Source organism: Aethalodelphis obliquidens, unplaced genomic scaffold, assembly GCF_003676395.1.
Source record: "Aethalodelphis obliquidens isolate GAN/ISIS:26980383/991018 unplaced genomic scaffold, ASM367639v1 scaffold2, whole genome shotgun sequence".
In the NCBI taxonomy this organism is placed as follows: domain Eukaryota; kingdom Metazoa; phylum Chordata; class Mammalia; order Artiodactyla; family Delphinidae; genus Aethalodelphis; species Aethalodelphis obliquidens.
Genome location: NW_020837946.1, coordinates 45311509 through 45338272, shown reverse-complemented (window position 1 = coordinate 45338272; position 26764 = coordinate 45311509). Strand labels below are relative to the sequence as shown.

At 32.8% G+C, this 26764-nt stretch overlaps 1 protein-coding gene across 3 annotated transcripts in view; it reads left to right on the top strand.

The window, feature by feature from the left end:
• The window catches only part of GULP1 (GULP PTB domain containing engulfment adaptor 1), a 267960-nt gene that overhangs the window by 218991 nt on the left and 22205 nt on the right, over window positions 1-26764 (top strand). For 2 of the 3 annotated variants that reach the window (XM_027126188.1, XM_027126195.1), the window contains exons 6-10: window positions 27-125; window positions 4995-5132; window positions 22935-23051; window positions 23248-23328; window positions 23734-23826. In XM_027126188.1, the coding sequence (XP_026981989.1) occupies window positions 27-125; window positions 4995-5132; window positions 22935-23051; window positions 23248-23328; window positions 23734-23826 (528 nt within the window). The remainder of the gene's footprint in view (window positions 1-26; window positions 126-4994; window positions 5133-22934; window positions 23052-23247; window positions 23329-23733; window positions 23827-26764) is intronic. The other variant, XM_027126198.1, reaches the window with a different exon arrangement.

The window sequence follows — 26764 nt, the reverse complement described above, 5'->3', positions numbered from 1 at the left end:
TTTTGTGAATAAATTTTCATTTGTAGTTTGCAAGACATATCAAGAAATCTGAAGGCCAGAAAATTCCTAAAGTGGAGTTGCAAATATCAATTTATGGAGTAAAAATTCTAGAACCCAAAACAAAGGTAAGGCTCATTTTTAAACATTGGAAGCACTCTACTCTTGAATTAATTGCAATTACGCTCCTATTTTAATGAGTATTTTAAAATGTTTTACCAGTTGAAACTGTTGAGTTCTCAGTTAACTACAATTTAAAACTCTATAGGATTTATAGGGGAAGAAACAACATTTGGAATTGCTTTCTGAGTGGTTTGTTCTGCAGCCTATGTTTGGGATATAAAAATTTATACTAAAAGTGTATTCAACGGTATTTGGTCTTGTATTTAGGAATTTTTTTTCATAAGCTTGAATGAGATGCATGTAAGTGTGGTTCACTGAGTATGAAAGAAGACAAAAGCTGTATGCTGTTTATTAAAATGTCCTGGACCGACTGTTATTGCCTGTAGACATAAACAGTGTGTATTAGTTTACTAAGGCTGCCATAATAAAATACCACAGTCCTCGTGGCTCAAACAATAGAAATTTATTTCTCACAGTTCTGGAGGCTAGAAATCTGAGATTAAGCTGACAGCAGCAGGCTTGGTTTCCTCCGAGTCTTCTCTCCTTGGCTTGCAAATGGCTGCCTTCTTGCTGCCTCTTCACGTGGTTGTCTGTGCACGCATACTCCTGTCTCTTTGTATGTCTTATTTCCTCTTCTAAGGACACCAGTCAGATTGGATGAGGGTTGACTCTAATGACCTTATTTTAACTTAATCACCTCTTTCAAGCCTTATCTCCAAACCCAGTCACATTCTAAGGTACGGGGAGTTAAGGCTTCAACATATAAATTTGGGGGGGACATAATTCAGCCCATAACACAGTGTAAACTTAAGGTTCTTGTATTTGAGAGCTTTCCCCCCTACAGATCCAATGGAAAAAAATTGGAAAATATAATCTATTCTAGATTCACATTTATTAATATGTACTTACTGTGGATGTAATTGTTTTCACCTAAATTGCATCAAAAATAACTGAGACATTTGCAAAAATAAGTCCCACATACTATCTTAGCCTACAGAATCAGAATTGCCATGGAAATTTTGCATTTATAATGTGTTTTAGGACAACTGGACAATGGCATGGATGCACCCACAGTTATTGTTCAATTCCAAAATAAAGAACAATTGCATTCTTTCAAACGTCTCAAGCCAAGAATCTAAGACCTCCCTCAACTGTTCTAATTTCCTCCTATTCTCCACACTCAATATTAAATAAAAACAAAGAATTGGAGACCACTTTTGTTATGGTTATCCCAAAGTAACTATTGCTGAGGTGGCTGAAAGCAGACAAAAGAAGTGATGAAAGGATAGTGGGAGGTCTGGTCTATTCAAGCTCATGTATATATATACGGTTTGCTGGGAAACAAGGCAGTTGAAATTATGGCTGAGATTAACTCATTAGGCAGATGGTAGTTACAAAAGAACAGTAGGCTAAGGAAGCAGTAAGTTATAGAGTGACAATGTAGTCAAAAATGTAGCAACCAAAGTGTAGTCTTATATGCAATTAAAAAGAAAAACAATCCTAGTACTCTATTTCCTTTTTTAAACTAAGTGGATATATAGTGGCAAATGTTCAGGTAGAACAAGTCATTTGTAGGTCATGTTTATTTCTTCTAAACCATATAGATCCCTTTTGGAATGTATGTGTGTAATTAATTCAATCTTTTACATGAATTTTAGGACTTGTCAAAGCACACCTTGAAATATGTAAGGCTGATAATACACTTTATGTATCATCTACATGTGTTCTTGTTCGTTTTGATTCAAGTCTACCCATAATATATCCTAAGCTATAAAAATTTCACCAATACCATAGTCTATAAATTACAATCTACTAAACCATTCTCCTATTATTGAACATTTAGAATGCTTCAAATTGTTCATTAATTAATAACAAAATTTAAGTATTTAGAAAATACCAATATGATTAAATGCAGTATATAAAGAGTTTAGAATCAACAGTTTAATAATGGCATACCTTTACAAATCACAAAATATAGAGACTTAAGGATACTGCAAGATGACTAACACTGATTTAGTATGTGGTGTGTGTGTGTGTGTGTGTGTATTTAAAAAGACACAAAGAAGCAGATCATGGGAAATGCATATGTAGCAAATGTTACCCGTTTGTGATTCTGGCGCCCACATAATAAGACTCCCATAATAATGAGTTTCCTGTTTTCAACCTGTCAACTGTATCATTATGTTCCCTAAACTTTTACTGTCAAATCTCTATGCCTCTCCCAACCTAAACCCCACTTACAAAACATCAGTGAGTTGGGATTCAACTCTGTGATTAGCCAACTGACTTTTGTTCATGGTATTTCTTACCCAAATCAATAACACCAATGCTTTTCTTCCCTGTCCCAAAATCTCAATTTCCTATATCTAATAGCTAATTTTAAAGAGACCCAATTTAATTTTTTCCCAAAAAAGTAAGTTTTCCAAACTTTTAACCAGAAAGAAACATCTCTATTTTCATCCCTGCCAGACTTGAAGAGTGATCTTGGAGTTCTAAAATCTTTGAAATGTCTTATAAATTCTATTATATTACATATGGATAGACAGCAACTGACCCTTTACTCATATATCACATGTGAATATAGAGTGTCTGACTCTTTACCTATTATAGAATATACCATTTTTTGAATCCATAAAAACATATAGGTAATCTAAAAAAGGAATTACCAGCTCTTCTGGGCATTAGTGCCCCTAGGAGGCTCCTGAGAATGCCACTTGCTGGAGACCATCCAGGCCTTTCAGATTCAGAATCTACAGAATAAGACTTAGTATCTATAATATAAAAAACAAGAAAACCTCCCCAGGTGACTCTGATACAGCCTGTTCACAGACATGCATTTAGGAACCACTATTTGAGGAGATGTGAGTGAATCAGAAATAATCTATCATATATTTTATTTTGGGTATAAGCTGTAATTTAGGGAAAAAAATAATTAAATATGATGGTCCTAAGATAAATTTATTTATAGTAAAACATACATGTTTGCTATACATTTACATAGTAAATATATTTATATATTTAAAAATTTATTCTTAACCAAATGGACTTGATAGAAAATAGACCATTTTTCTATACCATTTGGATGGATGAAAATGGAAGTGAAAAGCAATCTCAGTTGACTCCAATATCTTTCTTCCTGTGTCTTTTCACCTTTTGCTTTTCTCACTTTTCCTCCAAATGGAGATTTTGCATTACTGGGAAAAGGTGGTATAGGTGAATTGGGGATTTACTTATGTTTTGTTCCAACTCCAATAATATATCGTCAGTGTTAAAGGATAATTGTGTTCTCACTGTGCTTAATTGTATTCCTGAGTCTCTTTATCCTGTCTCACCAGAAATCAGTACTATATCATAAAGATGTATCACAACAACAAAAATTCACAAAAGTAATAAAATTATAAGTTTCAGCACCCTGGTCTTCTTTTGTAGAAAGATACCTCTTGCCAGCCTAAACAAAACTTAAGATGATTCCCAACTGTCATAACCAAAGGCTTTCTGTGATCACATTGGTTGGTGAGTGAATGAGGAACTGCATAGGTTTCACCACCAGCTGTGTAAATGATGTGTTTTCATGTTAAATACTTGTAATTTCTCCTATAAATGGAAAAAAATGAATCATTTTTCTCTGTTGTATAGCAATGATATGTCCTTTTTATGTTTAACATGATTGTACAGTTTGTAAACTGGCGTAGACTTGCTGTCAGTATTTGGGAGCTACAGTACAGCTGAAGGCCATCGTTTGACTGTATTAATAATAAAACAAAGATATGCCAGTGAGAAAAAGACTGGTCAATCAGGCAAAGTGTAGGAGAAGGATAGTCTCAGACAAACGTGGTCAGTGTCCATCTCAGCACTAACCACAAGAGAGGAAAGATGACTTCATCAGAAGCCTTAGTAAGTTGTTTACAATCATGCAGTATACAGCTTCATTTTAATTTTCATGCTTGCAAACAACCCTTTGATGACTTACCATTTGTTTTGTATGCAATCAAGATTGCAGGCTGTAGACAAATTCTCTTAGCATTTATTTGTTTAACTTGTTGTATGTACTCATTTTCCATCTGAAGGGCAGTAATGTGAATCAGAGTGATAGAGAAAATCTCAGCAAGCTGGCACGTCAAACCCTGAACTTGGAAGGATGTAGTGACAGATGCTATAGTTGCAGTATATGATGTGTGTGTGTGTGTGTGTGTGTGTGTGTGTGTGTGTGTGTGTGTGTATATATATATATATATATGCAGTATTTATCTTTCTACTGATTAACAAGGTTGATTCAGCAATTTAGAAGCTGGATGTCTAGATCTTCATTCATTGCTCCAATGGAAAACATTACAGAAGTTGCAAGGATGATTTCCTTAGACAGAAGAGTTTCAAGAGTGTATGAGTTACCATGAAGACATGTAATATGTAGTATGTTTCATATGAAATTGTGTACAAATGAAGTTATGTTTTAAACTGTAATGTTAGTAGCAGTAAGATAAAATGAAAAGTATTCTGGTTAAAAAGGGTTCTGCTAATTCTGTAACCTTGTGGAAGCATCTTAATCTCTCTAGACCTCAATATCCTCCTAACTAAAATTGCACAATTTAAAGTAATGGTCTCTGAATCCCCTGTAGCTCAGGAAGCCCATGAACCTCTGATCCTCTTTTCCCTTCTGTTTTTCTAAGTGCTATTGAAATGACTATCTTAGTTTAATCCTGACTCAGGAGGTTTATCTCATTACGTGTTTGTTTAAGTTTGAAGTGTATGTAATTATAAAATCAAGGAATGACAGATGATGTTTCATAAGTTGTATGTTATTAGCACAGCTGGTATAGCAGAAAATGGAAAAAAAAAATCTCTTCAACTATGTTTATTTTCATCTGTGTTCACAGGAAGTTCAACACAATTGCCAGCTTCATAGAATATCATTTTGTGCAGATGATAAAACTGACAAGAGGATATTCACTTTCATATGCAAAGATTCTGAGTCAAATAAACATTTGTGCTATGTATTTGACAGTGAAAAGTGTGTAAGTATGCCAGATGTTTTAGGGTGGTTTGTTATGCTCTACAAGCCAGGAATTATCTTGTTTCTGACATTAGTAAAGTATTTGGAAATGAATAAGGTCTGCAAATACTTAACTACACTAATAGATTCATCCTGTCATGAGAATATGCTTCAGGATTTCATCCTTAACTAAATTCTCATGTTCATGGGCACAAGCTTTCATGCAAATTTCTTTTCTTAGAATGTCATGCTTATGTTATACATTTGTCTTATAATCACTTGATTTATTTGAAATTTTAAACTCAAATACAATTTAGTAATATGCATATAATGCAAAAGAGTAATTGCGACCAAAGTATTGATTTTTTTTTTCTGGAATGTGATGGATCTGATGAAAATAAATATTTTAAACTCCAGGAAATGAAATGTGTATGGCTTCTCAAAAAAGTCTCCAATACTTTGAAAATCTGGTTCTTGATTTTCATTATTCAGAAAACTTAATATAATGAAAGGTGGTAGAATTGTATGGGCGTGTGTTTGTGCCTGTGTATGAGCTTGAGAATGTAATCTAAAGTTCTTAGCAAGTAAGAACAATTAGAGAATTCCAAAGTTAAGTTCACTAACAGTTCTTTAATTATCTGGAATCTTAAGGAAAACCCAATGTCTTGACTACAAGCATAAGCTAATGCTAATCATAACCTAGTCCGAGGTTCTGTTATAAAACATAAGATGTGAATTCCAAGCACACATTGTAGCCTTTGATAGCTTTAATTGAGGAAGAACATCTAACCTCAACAACATGATTGCCTTAGACAGAAAGAAACTTAATTTATTTATTTGCTCATTTTTAATACTGTCAAAAATAGCAGGGACTAATATTATCACTATTATATAATTTATTTCTCTGGTTTCAGTACGTGAGCTTCTTAAAAACAAATACTTTTATTTGTCCATGTAACTCCTGCGTCAGGTGAACAATAGATGCTCAATGAATTTTTTTCCTTAAAGAAAAGACTATGTGGACAAATTTACAAAAGATACAGCAAGTTATTATCTGTATCTTTTAAACTGTAGTTCTTTAAACAGGCAAACTAATGTGCTAAGCTACTCCGCATCATAACATGTTTTGAGAATTTGATGAATATTATGAAACATCTCATCAGAAAAATATGCTTATCCATATAAGACAATATTATGTGAACAATATGGCATTTTATATGAAATTAAAAAGTTGTTTTTGAAATGTATCCTATCGAATGAATGCATTATATTTAATGTCCCAAATGCTTCTTAACCATAATTGCTTGCAAATGTTTTCTCTGTGATTGAGAAGATTAAGGTTGATACTTATTGAATATCTTCTATGTGTAAGATATTATAACCTTTTACCACTTATGACAAACAGTAAATTCAGTTGCCCTTCTTTCTTGTCTTACACATGGGAATAAACTTCCTTGGGGTCCTTTGAAATAGTCATAACCCAAGTCCATTATAAATACTAGTCTTCTTATAACCTTATGTCACATGTTTTATCTTTCTTTGATCTCCAAATTTATTACATGATTATTTAAAATATAAGCTTGCTAGAATTCCCATGAACTTTTATTGATTTCAAAGTATAAACTCTGTTACTCCCTGATCATAATTGTTTGTAACTGATTTCCAGAATTTCAGTTCCTTGACCCATTATTCCTCTCTGGATATACCATATTAGCTTTCTTTTTTCTTGAAGGTTGAAAATATTTTCTTGAAGCCTACAGCAGTGGCTCACAACCATTAGTGTGCATAATGGAGGACCCTTTACAATACAGCTCATTGGTTCCCACTACAAAAAATAAGTTCATATTGATTCGTGCTGGAGCTCAGGAAATCTACATTTAACAAGTCCACCAAGTGATTCTGCTGCAGGTAGATGGAAGTCTGAGCTTTGAAAAGCAAGGATCCAAGATATCTCTCCAACTATAAGTTGGCATCACTTTCATTAGCTTAAAGAGGACATGTTTCCTCAAAGTTTCATTATATCATTTTCACCTCAAAGTTTTATTTGCTCTAATTATAACAATGTCTATATTCATAAAATTGATTTTATATGTATGCAGAATTTTGAAATACCATCCTCTCTAACTCTCATTTCCTAGTTATTGAAAATTAAAACAGGAAAATAAATTATGGCCCGATTAACACAACTCTTCCTCTTACTTTAAGAAACCAAAGCTTGAGAAGTTGAGTGACTTTCCCAAAGTTACAAAGCTAGGAGATAACAGAATCAGGATTGAGATTTAATACCTTGAATTGCCATTGTAACATCTATCCAGTCATGCTATCTTACTCCCAAACTGTGACCTGTTCCAGGGGCCTTGTCTTATATATTCATTATATTTTATCCTTTCAGTACTTCCATGAAATTGTTGAGAGTTTGAAAGATAGATGAAGCCCCTCTTAGCATGCCATGAGACTGGAGTTCACTACTTTGTTAACATGTTGTGTTAATGAGTCTCCTTCCATGGTGACAATGAGGATAATGTGGGGAGCTAGAGTACCCAGCCCTGCTAAGCAGTAATGAAGAGAGGCCAAGTAAGGAAGCTAAGCTTCTATCCCCACCAGGCAGTAATGAGGCAATGCTCTCCCATTCCCATTCCCCTACTGGAACCGTGTCAGAGAGAGCCACCCAAACACAAAGTTTAAATAATTTCCAGCGTCTCATAACATAATATCTAAAATATCCAGGGTTCACTTGAAAATGACTCATCATATCAAGAATTGGAACATAAACTAAATGAAAAAAGATGACCAATAGATCTCAACACTGAGATGAGAGAGATATTAGTTACCAGACAAAATTTTTGTCTGGTAACTGGTAACAAAACAAGCCAACATAAAAATAATAAAATAAACCATTACAATCACACTTGAAACAAAAAGTAGAAAGTATTATCAAAGAAATAGAAAATCAAAGCAAAGAAATTGAAGATATAAAGAAAACCCAACTGAGAATATTAGAGCTGAAAAATACGATAGTCGAATAAAAAATGCAATATATGGGCTCAGAAGGGAGAGGACAGAAGAAAGAATCAGCAACCTAGAAGATCAAAAAATAGAAAATGCCCAATCTGAACAACACAGAGATAATAAGCATACACATATGTATGCACACACACATGTGCACACAGGCATACACACAAAACAATACAAAAGCAAAAAACAAAACAGAACTTCAGGGACCTGTGGGACTATAACAAAATGTCTAACATTCATGTGTCATCAGAGTCCTGGAAAGAGAGAGAAAAAAAGGTAGCCTTGAAAAAAACACATGAAGAAATAATAGTTGCAAACTTCCCAAATTTGGCAAAAGACATAAACCTATAGATTCAAGAAACTGAATGAACTCCAAACAGGATAAACCCAACTAATTCCACACCAAGTCACATCATACATAATCAAACTTCTGAAAACTAAAGACAGAAAAACCTTGAAAGCTGCAAGAGATAAACTAGTCCTTACCTATAGCAGAAACATCAGTTCAAATGACAGTGTATTCCTTATTAGAAACCATGAAGGTGAGAAGGAAGTCACAGTATTTTTTTGAGTGCAAAAAAAAAAAAAAGGAGTGCTGTCAAACCAGAATTTTATATCCAGAAAAAAACATATACTTCAGAAATTAAAGAGAAATCAAAAACTTATCAAACGAAGGAAAACTAAGATTATTTGTCACTCCCAGATCTACTCTAAGTGAATGGCTAAAGGAAGTTCTCTAAACAATAAAAGAAGGCATCTTGGAACATGAGGAAGGAAAAAAGAACAGGATAAGCAAGCATATGGGTAAACCTTTAGTTTTCTAAATTATGATTGACAGTAGAAGCAAAAAATACTTTCTGATATGATTCTAAATGAATATATAGAAAATATGTAAGGCAATTATATTATAAACAGGGAAAGTTGAAGGGATGTAAAGGGAGGTAAGGTTTCTACACCTCTCTTGAACTGGAAAAATGACAGCATTAGTAGACTGTGATAAGTTGTATAAATATAATGTGGATTCCAGAGCAACCACTAAAAAAGTTATAAAATGGGATACATTTTAAAATACTATGGGTAAATCAAAATTTTATTATAAAAATGTTTTAAAAACCCATAGAAATTCAGTAAAAAAAAAAAAAAAAACAGAAAGAAAAAATAGAAATAACAGAAAAGAAAAAAATTAAATGGAAATTTAACCTCTAATATATCAAAAATAACATTAAATGTAAGTGGTCTAAGTATACTAATTAAAAGAGATTGCTAGAGTAGATTTTAAAAAACCCAGATATATGTTGTCTTCAAGAAACTTGCTGCAAGTATAATGATACAGGTGATATAAGAAGGTTAAATATAAAATGATGAAAAAAGATGTATCATGCAAAAATTATTCTAAGAAAGCACAAGTAAGTGTATTAATATCAGATAAAGTACACTTCAAAGTAAAGAAAATTATCAGAGACAAAGAAGGACGTTATTTAATGATAAAAGGGTCATACCACCAAGAAGAATAACAATTCTAAATTTACATGATCATATCACAGAGCTGCAAAATAAATGAAACAAAAACTGATAGAACTGAAAAGAAATATGGGGTAAATAGACAAATACAAAATTATAGTTGGAGCCTTCACCACCACTTTTCTTAAAATTAATAGAACAGCTAGACAGGAAATCATCAAGAATATAGAACTCAACAACATCAGCAACCAAAGGAATCTAATTAGCAACTAAAGAGAACTTCATTCAATAACAACAGGATGCATATTGTTTTCCAGTGCCAAAGGAACATGTACCAAAATAGACCATATCCTGGGCTACAAAGCAAACCTCAAAAGTTTAAAAGAGTTGAAATGATAAAGCATGGGTTCTCTGACAACAAAGAAATCGACCTAAAAATTAATAACAGAAAGATAACAGGAAAGTCTTCAAAAACTTGGAAGTTTTGTTTTTCCATATGTCAAAAAGGACATCACATTTGTAAACATTCCATATGTTAAAGAGGAATCTTTAAGAAGAAAAACTTTAAATGTGTGAACTATATAGAAATGAAATAGAACATATCAGCATTTATGTGACTCAGCTAAAACAGTTTTGAGAGAGAAATTTTAACAACTAACTTAACATATTTGAAAGCAGAAAGTTTCAAATTAATAATCTAAGCTCCCAGCTCAAGCACTTATCAAATTAAAGTAGGCAAAAGAAGAAAATAAGAAAGATAAGAGAAGAAAATTAATGAAGTTGAAAACAAAAACAATAGAGAAAATCAGTGAAACAAAGAGCTGTTTTTTTAAAAGATCATAAAAGTAACAAAATTTCAGTTAAGATTAGCAAAGTAAAAGAAAAAAAAAAAAAGACACAAGTTAACAATATCTGGCATGAAACAGGGATTTCACCGAAGACCCTCCAGGTACCAAAAAATAATAAGAGGGTGCTATAATCAACTACCACATACCACCCAATATTAGATAATTTGAATAGCCCTGTAACTATAAAGGAAATTGAATTTATAATTTCACACTTATTAAAAGAGAAATCTCCAGTCCTAGATAGTTTCACTGGAAGAATCCATAAAATGCTTAAAGAGGAGTTAACATTGTTCAACACAAGCTATTCCAGAAAATAGAAGAGGTGAGAGAATTCCCCAAATTCATTTCATGAAACTATTATTTTCCAGACACCAAAACCAAGTAAAGATAGTGCAAAAAAAGGAAACTACAGACCAATATCCCTCAAAAATATAGATGCAAAAATTTCTAACACAATATCAAATATAATTCAGCAATATATAAAAGAATTCTACACCAAGACCAAGTAGAGCTTGTTCCTGGGATGTAAGTTTTATTCAACACAAAAAATCCAACAATATAATTAACCATATTAACAGGCTAAAGAAGAAAAGTATATGATCCTATCAATGTTTTAAAAAATATTTGAAAATAATCAATCCCCATTCATGGTTAAAAAATCTCAGAAAAATAGGAAAAGAAGGAAACTTCTTTAACTTAGTAGGATTGGGGATTTTTTTTTTTTTTTGCTATCTGTCTCATATATAACCAAAATGTTTTTATTCTAAACAGCCAGTGAAAAACCATTAGAGTGTGTCATTTCTGTCATAGATTTGTGGATATGATTTTAGATGAATTTTAATAGCTTATATTACATGTTTATGGCAATAAATAATTATTTTCTAATATAGAACATTGTGTTTCTTGCAAAGTTAATATGATTAATATTTAATATTATTATTGGTAAAATGAATATAACTGAATTTAATGTATAATGAGGAATTTTAGACTTACAGGTTGCTCCCATAATCAAACTTTAGTACTATTATCCTTAAAGCATATGTAAATATATACATGTATGTAAATATATATAAAACCCATAACCTCCAGAATGATAAACAACTTATAGTTGTTACCTCCATGAAGACTAGAGGGGACCAAGATTAAAGTTAAAGAGCTAAAGGAAACTTTAAATTTATCTGTAATGGTCAAAGACTTTAACGTGGATTATACATATATTCAGGGAATTAAAGGAAAAGAAGGTAGTAATAAGTAAACATGAAAATTTCAGCATAGAAATATCAAATATAAAAAATAATTAAATGGTTAGGTAGAATAGCTGAAAAGAAAAAAAATAAGCTTAACATCAGATTTAGGATGGCAGAAAAAATGGTCAGTAATCTGGAAGATAGATGAGAGAAATTATCCAATCAAACAGAGAATATAAATAATAATAATAGTATTGAATAACAGAGCCATAATCACCTGTGGACAAGACAGAGTTCTAACATATGTGAAACAAAAATCATAAGAAGACAGGAGAGAGAAGGTAAGAAAGAAAAAAAGTACTGTCTGAAGAATTCCCAAATGTGGTGAAAACTGTCAATTTACAGATTTGAAAAACATGACAAACTTCAAGCTGAATAAATTATAAAGAAAACTACCTGTAATTATATCACAGACTATCTATAAGAGAGTTGGAGAGAGAAAGAGAGAGCAAGAGAATGATTGAGGGAATGAATGGATCTTGAAATCATCCAGAAAATTTTTTAAAAGACATATCTTTACATACAGATAAAAAAGTAGTATGAATGGCAGCTGACTTTTCATTAGTATCAGTAGAGGCCAGAGGAGAATATAACAATACCTTTAACATGCATAAAGTAAAGAGATGTCATAACAGAATTTTACACCCATTGAAGGCTAAAAATTTAAGTCAAAATATTTTGAGATAAATGAAACTGGAGTGATTTATTACTAGCAGAACTGTGCTTCAAGGTATGCTAAAGGAAGTTCTTTAACCCAAAGGGAAATGACACAAAAAGGAAATTCAAATGTGCAAAAAAGGATAAAGAAAAAAAAGCACTGGAAAAATTGTGACTAAATATCCATTCTTTAAAACAGAACTGGTTAAAGCAAAAATTGTAGCCTTGTATCATGATGTTAACAAATGACAGTAATAGCACAAAGGATGTATATATACTATTGGACTTAATAGACTTACACTATTTCAAGGGTGTTATTATTTATGTGAAATGATACCATATTAACTCTAAGTGGGCTCTGGTAACTTAAGGATGCATATTATAATCACTAGAGCAATCCACTAAAAGTAATTCAAATGCATATAGCTAAAAGCCTATAGAGGAAATGTAATGGAAAATAATTTTTTTAATGAAATTTAAAGAAGGCAGGGAAAGAACAGCAACATAAAAGCAGGTGGACCAAATAGAAAATAAAAAACAACATAAATGTAAAAATATACCAATCAAAGGCTGAGATTATCAGGCAGCAATTTTAAAACTGTCCAACTGTTTGGTCTCTAGAAAACACACACTTTAAATATAAAGACAAATATAGGTAAAAAACAAAAGATTGAAAAAACATATGCCATGCAAGCAATAAGTGTGAGAAAGTTGGTGTGGCTATACTCATATCAAAAAGGTGAGCCCAAGGCAAGGAATATTACCAGACATTGAGATAAAGCCCACAAAGATTAAAGGACCACTGTGTTTCATTTAATAACACTGATTTTTAAGAAATGAAGGAGAAAATCTAACAATTACAGGGAGATAAAGACAAATTGACACCCACAGTCATAGATGTTACTGCCATTCTCAGCAATTGACAGAGGAAATAGAAAAAAATAAACTTACAAAAAATGAAAAAATAATATCCACCACTTTGATCTAATTGACATGTTAGATTATCCCAAGCAACAAGAGTATAGTTTCTTTTTTTTAAAATTTAATTTTATTTATTTTTTTATACAGCAGGTTCTTATTAGTCACCAATTTTATACACATCAGTGTATACATGTCAATCCCAATCACCCAATTCAGCACACCACCATCCCCACCCCCCAGCGGCTTTCCCCCCTTGGGGTCCATACTTTTGTTCTCTACATCTGTGTCTCAACTTCTGCCCTATAAACCGGTTCATCTGTACCATTTTTCTAGCTTCCACATACATGCATTAATATACAATATTTGTTTTTCTCTTTCTGACTTACTTCACTCTGTATGACAGTCTCTAGGTCCATCCACATCTCTACAAATGACCCAATATTGTACCCTTTTATGGCTGAGTAATATTCCATTGTATATATGTACAACATCTTTATCCATTCATCTGTCAATGGGCATTTAGGTTGCTTCCATGACCTGGCTATTGTAAATAGTGCTGCAATGAACATTGGGGTGCATGTGTCTTTTTGAATTATGGTTTTCTCTGGGTATATGCCCAGTAGTGGGATTACTGGATCATATAGTAATTCTATTTTTAGTTTTTTAAGGAACCTCCATACTGTTCTCCATAGTGGCTGTATCAATTTACATTCCCACCAACAGTGCAAGAGGGTTCCCTTTTCTCCACACCCTCTCCAGCATTTGTTCTTTGTAGATTTTCTGATGATGCCCATTCTAACTGGTGTGAGATGATACCTCATTGTAGTTTTGATTTGCATTTCTCTAATAATTAGTGATGTTGAGCAGCTTTTCATGTGCTTCTTGGCCATCTGTTTGTCTCCTTTGGAGAAATGTCTATTTAGGTCTTCTGCCCATTTTTGGATTGGATTGTTTCTCTTAATATTGAGCTGCTGAGCTGTTTATATATTTTGGAGATTAATCCTTTGTCCGTTGATTCATTTGCAAATATTTTCTCCCATTCTGAGGGTTGTCTTTTCTTCTTGTTTATGGTTTCCTTTGCTGTGCAAAAGCTTTGAAGTTTCATTAGGTTCCATTTGTTTATTTTTGTTTTTATTTCCATTACTGTAGGAGGTGGATCAAAAAAGATCTTGCTGTGATTTATGTCAAAGAATGTTCGTCCTATGTTTTCCTCTAAGAGTTTTATAGTGTCCAGTCTTACATTAAGGTCTCTAATCCATTTTGAGTTTATTTTTGTGTATGGTGTTACGGAGTGTTCTAATTTCATTCTTTTACATGTAGCTGTCCAGTTTACCCAGCACCACTTATTGAAGAGACTGTCTTTTCTCCATTGTATATCCTTGCCTCCTTTGTCATAGATTAGTTGACCATAGGTGCGTGGGTTTATCTCTGGGCTTTCTATCTTGTTCCATTGATTTATGTTTCTGTTTTTGTGCTAGTACCATATTATCTTGATTACTGTGGCTTTGTAGTATAGTCTGAAGTCAGGGAGTTTGATTCCTCCAGCTCTGTTTTTTACCCTCAAGACTGCTTTGGCTATTCGGGGTCTTCTGTGTCTCCATACAAATTTTAAAATTTTTTGTTCTTGTTCCGTAAAAAATGCCATTGGTAATTTGATAGGGATTGCATTGAATCTGTAGATTGCTTTGGGTAGTATAGTCATTTTCACAATATTGATTCTTCCAATCCAAGAACATGGCATATCTCTCCATCTGTTGGTATCTTTAATTTCTTTCACCAGTGTCTTATAGTTTTCTGAGTACAGACCTTTTCTCTCCCTAGGTAGGTTTATTCCTAGGTATTTTATTCTTTTTGTTGCAATGGTAAATGGAAGTGTTTCCTTAATTTCTCCTTCAGATTTTTCATCATTAGTGTATAGGAATATAAGAGATTTCTGTGCATTAATTTTGTATCCTGCAACTTTACCAAATTCATTGATTAGCTCTAGTAGTTTTCTGGTAGCATTTTTAGGATTCTCTATGTATAGTATGATGTCATCTGCAAACAGTGACAACTTTACTTCTTTTCCAATTTGTATTCTTTTTTTTTCTCTTTCTTCTCTGATTGCCGTGGCTAGGACTTCCAAAACCATGTTGAATAATAGTGGTGAGAGTGGACATCCTTGTCTTGTTCCTGATCTTAGAGGAAATGCTTTCAGTTTTTCACCATTGAGAATGATGTTTACTGTGGGTTTGTCGTATATGGTCTTTATATGTTGAGGTAGGTTTCCTTTATGCCCACTTTCTGGAGAGTTTTTGTCATAAATGGGTGCTGAACTTTGTCAAAAGCTTCTTCTGCATCTATTGAAATGATCATATGGTTTTTATTCTTCAATTTTTTAATATGGTGTATCACATTGATTGATTTGCATATATTGAGAAATCCTTGCATCACTGGGATAAATCCCACTTTATCATTGTATATGATCCTTTTAATGTGTTGTTCGATTCTGTTTGCTAGTATTTTGTTGAGGATGTTTGCATCTATATTCATCAGTGATATTTGTCTGTAATTTTTTTTTTTCTTTTGTAGTATCTTTGTCTGGTTTTGGTATCAGGGTGATGGTGGCCTCATAGAATGATTTTGGGAGTGCTCCTTCCTCTACAATTTTTTGGAAGAGTTTGAGAAGGATTGGTGTTAGCTCTTCTCTAAATATTTGATAGAATTCAGTTGTGAAGCCATCTGGTCCTGGACTTTTGTTTGTTGGAAGATTTTTAATCACAATTTCAATTTCATTACTTGTGATTGGTCTGTTCATATTTTATATTTCTTCCTGGTTCAGTCTTGGAAGGTTATACCTTTCTAAGAATTTGTCCATTTCTTCTAGGTTGTCCAATTTATTGGCATAGAGTAGCTTGTGGTAGTCTCTTAGGATGCTTTGTATGTCTGTGGTGTCTGTTGTAACTTCTCCTTTTTCATTGATTTGAGTCCTCTCTCTCTTTTTCTTGATGAGTCTGACTAAAGGTTTATCAATTTTTTTTATCTTCTCAAAGAACCAGCTTTTAGTTTTATTGATCTTTGCTATTTTCTTTGTTTCTATTTCTGCTCTGATCTTTATGATTTCTTTCCTTCTGCAAACTTTGGGTTTTGTTTGTTCTTCTTTCTCTAGTTCCTTTAGGTGTAAGGTTAGATTGTTTATTTGAGATTTTTATTGTTTCTTGAGGTAGGCTTGTATAGCTATAAACTTTCCTCTTAGAACTGCTTTTGCTGCATCCCATAGGTTTTGGATCATTGTGTTTTCATTGTCATTTGTCTCTAGGTATTTTTTTATTTCCTCTTTGATTTCTTCAGTGATCTCTTCTTTATTTAGTAATGTATTGTTTATCCTCCATGTGTTTGTGTTTTTTACTTTTTTTTCCCTGTAATTCATTTCTAATCTCATAGTGTTGTGGTCAGAACAGATGTTTGATATGATTTCAATTTTCTTAACTTTACTGAGGCTTGATTTGTGACCCAAGATGTGATCTCTCCTGGAGAATATTCCATGCGCACTTGAGAAGAATGTGTAATCTGCTGTTTTTGGATGGAATGTCCTATAAATATCAATTAAATCTATCTGGTCTATTGTGTCATTTAAAGCTTGTGTTTCCTTATTTATTTTCATTTTGGATGATCTTTCCATTGGTTTAAGTGAGGTGCTAAAGTCCCCCACTATTATTGTGTTACTGTCGATTTCCTCTTTTATAGCTGTTAACAGTTGCCTTATGTATTGAGATGCTCCTATGTTGGGTGCATATATATTTATAACTGTTATATCTTCTTCTTGGATTGATCCCTTGATCATTATGTAGTGTCCTTCCTTGTCTCTTGTAACATTATTTTAAAGTCTATTTTATCTGATATGAGTATTACTACTTCAGCTTTCTTTTGATCTCCATTTGCATGGAATATCTTTTTCTGTCCCCTCACTTTCAGTCTGTATGTGTATCTAGGTCTGAAATAGGTCTCTTGTAGATAGCATATATATGGGTCTTGTTTTTGTATCCATTCAGCAAGCCTGTGTCTTTTGGTTGGAGCATTTAATCCATTCACTTATAAGGTAATTATTGATATGTATGTTCCTATGACCATTTACTTAATTGTTTTGGGTTTGTCTTTGTAGGTCCTTTTCTTCTCTTGTGTTTCCCACTTAGAGAAGTTCCTTTAGTATTTGTTTTAGAGCTGATTTGGTGGTGCTGAATTCTTTTAGCTTTTGCTTGTCTGTAAAGCTTTTGATTTCTCCATCGAATGAATGAGATCCTTGCCGGTTAGAGTAATCTTGGTTGTCGGTTCTTCCCTTTCATCACTTTAAGTATATCATACCACTCCCTTCTGGCTTGTAGAGTTTCTGCTGAGAAATCAGCTGTTAATCTTATGGGAGTTCCCTTGTATGTTATTTGTCATTTTTCCCTTGCTGCTTTCCATAATTTGTATTTGTCTTTAATTTTACCAATTTGATTACTATGTGTCTTGGTGTGTTTCTCCTTGGGTTTATCCTGTATGGGACTCACTGCACTTCCTGGACCTGGGTGGCTATTTCCTTTCCCATGTTAGGGAAGTTTTTGACTATAATCTCTTCAAATATTTTGTCGGGTCCTTTCTCTCTCTCTTCTCCTCTGGGACCCCTATAATGTGAATGTTGTTGCATTTAATGTTGTCTCAGAGGTCTCTTAGGCTGTCTTCATTTCTTTTCTTTTTTTTTTTTTTTTCTTTATTCTGTTCCACAGCAACGAATTCCACCATTCTGTCTTCCAGGTCACTTATCCGTTCTCTGCCTCAGGTTTTCTGCTATAGATTCCTTCTAGTATAGTTTTCATTTCAGTTATTGTATTGTTCATCTCTGTTTGTTTGTTCTTTAATTCTTCTAGGTTTTTGTTAAACATTTCTTGCATCTTCTCAATCTTTGCCTCCATTGTTTTTCTGAGGTTCTGGATCATCTTCATTATCATTATTCTGAATTCTTTTTCTGGAAGGTTGCCTATCTCCACTTCATTTAGTTGTTTTTCTGGGGTTTTATCTTGTTCCTTCTTCTGTTACATAGCCCTCTGCCTTTTCATCTTGTCTATCTTTCTGTGAATGTGGTTTTTATTCCACAGGCTGCAGGATTGTAGTTCTTCTTGCTTTTCCAGGGTATACTTTCTCTTTGAGTGCAGTGGAATGTTTACAAAGATACGTCATATCCTGGACCATATTTTAAGACTCAGTAAATTTCAAAATTGAAAATTTTACAGAGTATATTCTCTGACTACGAATTGTCAAAATGTTTTAAATCATAACACACTTCACGTAATAATAGCTCAAAGAAAGTCACAAGAGGAATTAGATTATTTTTCTCTGAATAACAACAAAATACAAAATATCAAAATTTGTAAAAGACAGTTAAAGCAGTACTTAGAGGGATATTTATAGCTTTAAATGCTTCTATGAGAAAAGATAAAAAGTAATCATGCTCTTGATCTTGAGGAGTTAGAATAAGAACAAATTTAAAACAAAGTAAAAGGTAAAAATAACAATAAATAATGTAATCGATGATGTTGAAAACACAATAAAGAAAATTAATAAACTAAAAGTTGGTTCTTTAACAAGGATCCTCTAAAAAGACAGATCAAGGACAAAAATAAAGGAAAGCACAAATTACCAATACCAGAAACAAAAGAGTGGATATAAGTACAGATGCTACAGTCTTTAAAAGGATACAGAGAGAAATATTAAATAACTATTATGCCAGTAAATTTGTCAAGTAAGATGAAATTGATGAATATTTGAAAAACTTGATTTAACAAAACTGAGGAAATAACAAATCTGAATATATGTGTAATAAAATTTTTTTAAAAATCTCTTGACAAGTAAAATAACAGACCCAGATAGTTTCACTGTTAAGTTCTATGAAAAAAAATTATCACATAGATGCAGAAAAAGCACAAAATTCAATCCAATTGATGACAAAATTCATAATATCCTAGGAGTATAAGAGACATTTCTTATTCCAATAAGGATGTTAAAAATCCTGCAGGTGATATCAAAATTAATGGTGAATTATTGAATGCTTTTCTTTAAGATTGGGAACAGGGCAAGGGTGCTTATTCTCACCACCTCTGTTTAGCCTGGTATTAGATGTCTTAGATGGTGAATAGTTTGTAAAAGAAACAAGAGGCATAAAGATTGGGAAAAAAAGTAAAACTATCTTTTTCACAGATGTAATATGAATTTTTACAAAGAAAGTCATGTGAAAACTACAAATTACTATGATTATGAAGCAAATTTAATCACAAGATACAAGGTTAATATACAAAAATTAATTGTTTCTGTCTCCTAGAAAAACTAAAAATCTGTTTACTAAAGCATCAACAAACATGAAATAATTAGGATTTTTTGAAGAAGATATGCTGAAATCAACAAACTATTGCAGAAATTAAAGAAGAACTAAAATAATGGGAGAGAGATACCATATTTATAGGTTGGAAGGCTCAATTTAGTTAAGTGGTCAATTCCACCAAATTGATCTGTATATTCAATACAATCCTTATCAAAATCACAATGGGATTTTTGGTAGAAATAGAAAATTTGTTTTTAATATGGTGATTAAAACAGTGCAGAATAGAGAAATTAATCTTGAAAGAAAAGACCAAAGTTGGAAGACACATTTTACCTGCTTTCACAGGGTACTTCAAAGAAATTATTATCAAGATCAGGTGATATTGATGTAATGGTAGATAAATAATAAATGAACTAGATTGTAGAGACCAGAAATATCCACACATAAGTGCTCAATTGAGTTTTCCACAAATGTGACAAGACAATTTAATGGAGAAAAGAAATCTTTGATAATTGGTATTGGAACAGCTAGCTAAATATATGAAAAAATAATACTTAAAAATTAGTTCTTACTTATGCTACATAAAAATAACTTGAGATGGATAATAGATACAAAAGTAGAAGCTTTTATAGCCTGCTGCAAAACTTTCATTAAACATAGGAGAATCTCTCTATGAACTTTGAGTAGACAATGATTTCTTAGAAATGACCCCAAAAGCACTAAATATAGCAGGAGAAAAAAATGATATGTGGGACTGAATTAAAAATAAACATTTTCTATTAATCTATAAACAGTATTATAAAGTGAAATGGCAAGTCACATACATATATCTGAAAAAGAGTTTGTATCCGGAATATATAAAGAACTAAATATCAATAATAAAAAGACAAAAAAACTAATAAAAAATGGGCAAGAGACTGTCTACAGGGAGTTCATAATGAGCGGATAACAAAGGCCAATGATTACATGAAACTGGGCTAATATATTATTCAACAGGGAAATTCAGGTTACAAATAAATTGCAATAGCATTACTCATCCAGTAAAATAACTAAATTAAATAGATGTCAATATCTGATGTTGGTGAGAATGTGGAGCAGCTAGAACTCTTTTACTGCTGGTGGGTATGTACAATGGTACTTTGGAAAGCAGTTTGGCAGTTTCTTATAATGTTAAACATAGACCCATCCTATGATTTATCAATTTCTTTCTAGGTATTTACCCAGAGATACGAAAACATATGTACACAAAAAGATTTTACAAGAATGTTGTAACAGCTTTATTTATAACTCAGGACTGAAAACACCAGAAATGTCCCTTGATAGAAAAGTGAAAAATCATTTGTGATATATTCACTGGATGGAAAGTAATCAGCAATAAAACGAATGATACATGTAACATCTGAGAAACTAAAAAAGACCAATACAAAAGAATATATACAGTATGGCCCATTTTTATAGATACAAGGACAGGTAAAACTGATCTATGGTGAGAAATTTGAGCAACGGTTACCCGTAAGAAATGTGATTTGACTAGAGGTAGGCATAGGAGAACTTTCAAGGATGATAGAAATATTCTATATCTTTAATGATATGGTGCTTATATAGGTATCAAAACACATGTGGCAAAACACACCTGATTGTACAATCATGGTCTGTGCATTTCATTATATATAAATTTTATCCCCTACCCCCCAAAAGTGTGAGGCTTGTAGAGTCAGATATTCTGAATTTGAATCCAGGTTCTCCTCTAACTAAGTATCAGATTTTAGGCAAGTTATACAACCTCACAGAATTGCAGTTGCATAAGTATTGTGGGAATAATAATAACCCCCATCTCACAGAGTCATGAGAAGCAAGTGAGGTAATATATGGAGAATAATTACCAAGGAGCTAAGTGCTATCTTAATTAAAAAGACATGTCTTACCATAAAAAAGAGACTATGGATTTTAAAAAATTATTATTGTAAACAAATAATTAATAATGAAGTCAAATGTTATTAGTGATGAATCAACCATCTTACCATTTAAACAATTTTCTGTCCTGTACACCTTGAGTATTTGAGGAAAACACATTGTCTTACTAAGAAGACACATTGAACTCATTTTAACTTTTTAGTATTCCTTAATATAGCTTATTTTCTTTTCCATCTTTGTTGTAAGACAGATAGTTCTCATATAATTTTAGGCATATATTTTGCATTTTTTGGTTTATTGGGTTAAACACTATGAATACTTTTTATGGCTAAATGCCTTTTTAAATGAATAGTGAACTACAAAAATAACTGTCTTAAGTAATCTAAGCTTTATTAATAAAGCATATTTTCAATTTATGTTGCACCTAGGAATCACAAAATTTTAGGATTTGCAATAGATTAGTGAAAGCAGGGCATTTTCAAGATTTAATGTTGCTACCAGTTGTTATGTCATCTGGAGGTGTTATATTAAATATGAAATATTTCTGATGCATTAAATCAATTAATGCCTTTACCAAACTTCTTTATAATGTTAATAAAGTAAATAAATCTTTATTTACTGTTTACACTGTTCCCAGTAAGACACTGTGATACCAGTTGAGATATCAGTGGAGAAGGAATGAGCTGGTGGACTTAGGATATTTGTGGCAGTTTCTAGTTAATAGACCAGAGACATAATTGTTTATGAGGCCAAATTCAGGTGACAGATATATTTTGCTCAGTCGGCACTGTGTTTTACAAAAATATTGTTTACTGTCACTTAAAATTGGGAGCTTTCCATATGAATATTCAGATTTCTGACCTCATCTCACATATTTAAAATCGACAACTCTGGGTTGGAAATGTTCATTTCCACAAGCCAAAAATCAATTGGAACTGAGTAGCTAGCAGTTGCTTCCTTTAGAGAGGGCATCCATCAGGTTTTCCACAGACACTACCCAGCCAACCTCATTCAAGTTACTGCCAGGCTTAATAAACCCTCCTCAGTAAGAAAAGGAAATAAGTAGCAAAGCAACAAGAAAAACTGCAGTTGGCACTATGCTTTTATTTAATAGGCACTAAATATTTGAGGAAGGGAGGAAAACAAACTAGGGAAAAAAATGCTATGATAAAAGAGATGAGAAGTTGGATAGGACTCTTGCTTCCAACTTCAACAGCTATTCATTTAATTGCCAAAACATTTCTTTTTTATGTTGTGCATGGGTAGGCTTTGAATTATTATGTTAGCATAGACTACTTTGCTCATTTACTATGTCTACCCCTAGACATTGCCCTTTTGAAATACCTCATGTTACCGTTTTTCTTGATTCAAAGAATAGTCTGACATATTATTATTAAAATGCAAATCTTTGTTTGGTTTTTACAAAGGCTGAAGAGATAACTTTAACAATTGGCCAAGCATTTGACCTGGCGTATAGGAAATTTCTAGAATCTGGAGGAAAAGATGTTGAAACAAGAAAACAGATTGCAGTGTTACAGAAAAGAGTGAGTAAACTAAGCTTGTTATTTCACATTTATGTGATGTAAGTACAGGGAAACTTGCATATCATCAAACAAATTTAGAAGGCCTGCCATTAAATTCCCCCCACACTGATTGGAACTGCTTTCACTGTGTTCCTATAATTTTTCATTCCTGATCCCCTGCACAGTTTTTAACCATTTTATATTGAATTCCCACAAGAACTTAGTGTTCTCATGTGACTTTGCTTCACTTCCTGATGCTTCTCATGGGGATCAGAGCAGCAGAAGCAGCAGATGCTGGGTAAGTGGTTTCCCATGCAGATCAGATTCCTTTATAATTAAATTACACCCTTTCTCCACTCTCTTCAAAATCATCATAAGCAAGTTTCACTGTCTTGCAGTTATACTCCAAGATTATGGGTACAGATTGCACAACGCTATAAGAAAACAGAGATGAGGCATTAGAAACATGAAATTTGCACACACATAAAAACATATTTTAAATTTAATAATATGTCTTTCCAGTGACCTAGAATTCTATGGTATATCCCAAGCTTTATCAAAATAAATTTCTCCCCTGTGCACAAAAAAATACATTAAAATTTTAAATAATATAAAACCCTATTCATTAATATAGCCAATTTAACAGCCAATATTTTCCAAGAACAAATGTCTGAAGATTATTCAATAATCATTTGCTTTTTAGATTCAAGACTTAGAAACAGAAAATATGGAACTTAAAAACAAAGTACAAGATTTGGAAAACCAGTTGAGAATAACCCAAGTATCAACATCTCCAGTAAGTATATAGAATACATACATCTTTTCCTTAGAAATAAGATTTCATGGTGATAAAACATGTCTGGATCATCAGCTCTTCAGTATTCCAACTAATACTCTGGGATCAGTCATTTTAAACTAAATGTAGATAGAGATACAAGGTGCTAAATAAGATTAATTTAAACGTTAAAATTACCTAGGTAGCTCAGATCAGAGTTGTTTTTCCGTGTTGCTCTTTTCTCTTTTCTAGAATAATTCAGCCCTCAATTTGATCTTTTCCTCTTTGTGACATAATCTTCTTTCATTCCAATTGATTACTGTTTACTGAAGTTGATTTAATGACTGAAGCCAATCTGCCCTTGGAGTACTGAACTTCATTATAGAAGCTGGACTGTTAACACGATCGAATTGGTTTATTATATTACATAGCAAGGGCTCCTACTGGGAGTAACAGAGTTATATTTCACACACTAAAATCAGTGGTAGTCTCTGCAGACAACACTCAGTATTTTTATAGTTAAATTATTTACTTTTGGTTTATCACAGATTTGAAATCATTTTCTCATCTTGAGATATGATGCCATTATTTTGTGATTTTAGCTAAGGGAATTTTTTGAGGGGAGATAGAATTTAAAACAGTTGATATTTTCTTCTAGGCAAAATATACTTAGGAATTTTATTCTCTTTTAGAATCATCTGTACTGATATCGTCCATTAAAATGTATATTTTATTTTACATTTAGAAATTTTAATATATAACTTTTGGCATGATCCTATGAACTGAAACACAATTATAGCATTTACAAACTTCTGAAAAGAATTTTTGTTGCAAATTTTCATTTGCAAGTCAATTTTGGTTCAATCTCTAGGCTAACTCAATGAAAACCCCTTAGTATATATATGTATATAAATATATTTATTGCTATCTACTATTAGAATATTTCACCGGTTCATTACCATGAATAATATTTCTGTAAGAAGTTACATTTGGGGTTTTAAATTTGATGTGCCCTGGAAATGGGTCAAAAAACATTTTTTTCTTCTAAACTCACACTTTTCCATCTTCCACACTGAAACAGTTGGTATTTCCATTGCTTGGCATATAGTTTGTGACAGTGGGGTTGAGACAGCCAAGGTGAGAGAGGTTGGGAGTGAGGTTCCAATGTTGCACAGTGTACCTCTGTAATGCACAGTGAGGTGCTGGAGCATTCTCTTCAAGTTCTGGCTTTATTATAATATCGCTCCCTGTTTTTTCTCTTTACTACGATCATTATTTGCTTCTCATCAAGATGATGATATTTTCTTGCCTTCCCCATCGCAAGGAACAGAACATCAGCTCAAACTGTTCAACCTTCAGTCCCAAATGGAGCAACATTTTTTAGGTCTTGTTGAATGTCTTGTAAGCCATCCTATGAAACAAATTAGGAGTATGAAGATAAATGAAGGAGAAGTTACTTTTTCAATCAGTCTTAATAAGGTAGATTTTGCTGGAATTCATTGCATATGAAAAGTAGCTTTACTTCAGTCTTTATGTTTTCAAAGGAGTAAAAATAAGATTCATCACCATTTTGGATGCAAAACCAAAGCTTATTCATTATGTATCTTCTTTCTCTAGAAAGAGAGCTAGAGGTATCATGTTAAGGAACATGGTAGATTTGGGAAGAGCAGAGAGGTTTGGGACATGTTGATAGGACAGCACATCTGTCTTTTATCTCCTGAAAGCAGACACTGCCCTAGACTAGCACTGGGACAACTGAGAAGGTGGGTCAGGGTTGGGGTTATGTGTGTGCACTGGTGATCTCACATGGTTACCAAGTCAGCTTCAGAAATGGTAAAGAGCAGGAAGAATGAAGAAATGACACTCTCTTCAGTTTCCTGGACCCTCTGGCCTAGGTAGCCGTTAACAAGCTGTGAGCTTGAAAGTTGATAAATGAGCACAGACTATACGTGAGTATATTCATTTATTCAGCAATTATCATTGGTAGAGTCAGTTATATAAAAAACAATAAAATTATTCAAATAGCCAGTTATTAGAATGAATTAAGTCTCCTAAAGTTGTCATTTAGTAATTATCATAGGCATTGTGTTCATCTCAGCACTATGTCTCAATAGAACGCTTAAAAGACTATAACTAAAAGGTTGAATTAAAAAAAGAGAAATAATTTTCTCTAAATCATTCTTTTGCACTTAATACACATGTGTAGAAAGTTTATTGCCTTATTGATCATTATGCACCTAGCTCAAATTATAACTTTGCAATCTACTTATATTCTTTCATCATAGTAATATCTTTGTCTATATTTTCTCTTTATTTTGACTTTTAAAAAATTGTCTCATAACTTTTCAGCTCCTAAAGTCTCATTATGTGAGTTTTGAAATTGCTGATGCATCTTCAAGATTGAAAAATAGAATTTGATTCTTAAAAGAAAATGAACTCAACATTTTTAAATTGCTAACAATACCTGATTAATTCAAATGGTTTTCAAGATGCTGTTATAGGTATCTATTAACTTGTTTTTAATTTTTTTTTTTTTTTTTGGTGGTACGCGGGCCTCTCACTGTTGTGGCCCCTCCTGTTGCGGAGCACAGGCTCCAGACGCGCAAGCTCAGCGGCCATGGCTCACGGGCCCAGCCGCTCCGCAGCATGTGGGATCTTCCCAGACCGGGGCACGAACCCGCGTCCGCTGCATCGGCAGGCAGACTCTCAACCACTGCGCCACCAGGGAAGCCCATTTTTGGTAAAATTTGATTAGATAACTAAAAGGTCACACCAGCCATCTACCCTAGTAAGCAGTCCAAAGTTAAAGTTGAATTTCTGTTCAAAGGATCACGTCTTCTAAGAAATTTCAGTCTTATATTGATCCTATTATTCTATATTAAATCATAGATTAAAAGTGTGAGGCCCTGTTGAGTAGAATCTTCCAGATGGAGAACCTTTGTACTCTAAGGAGTCACTG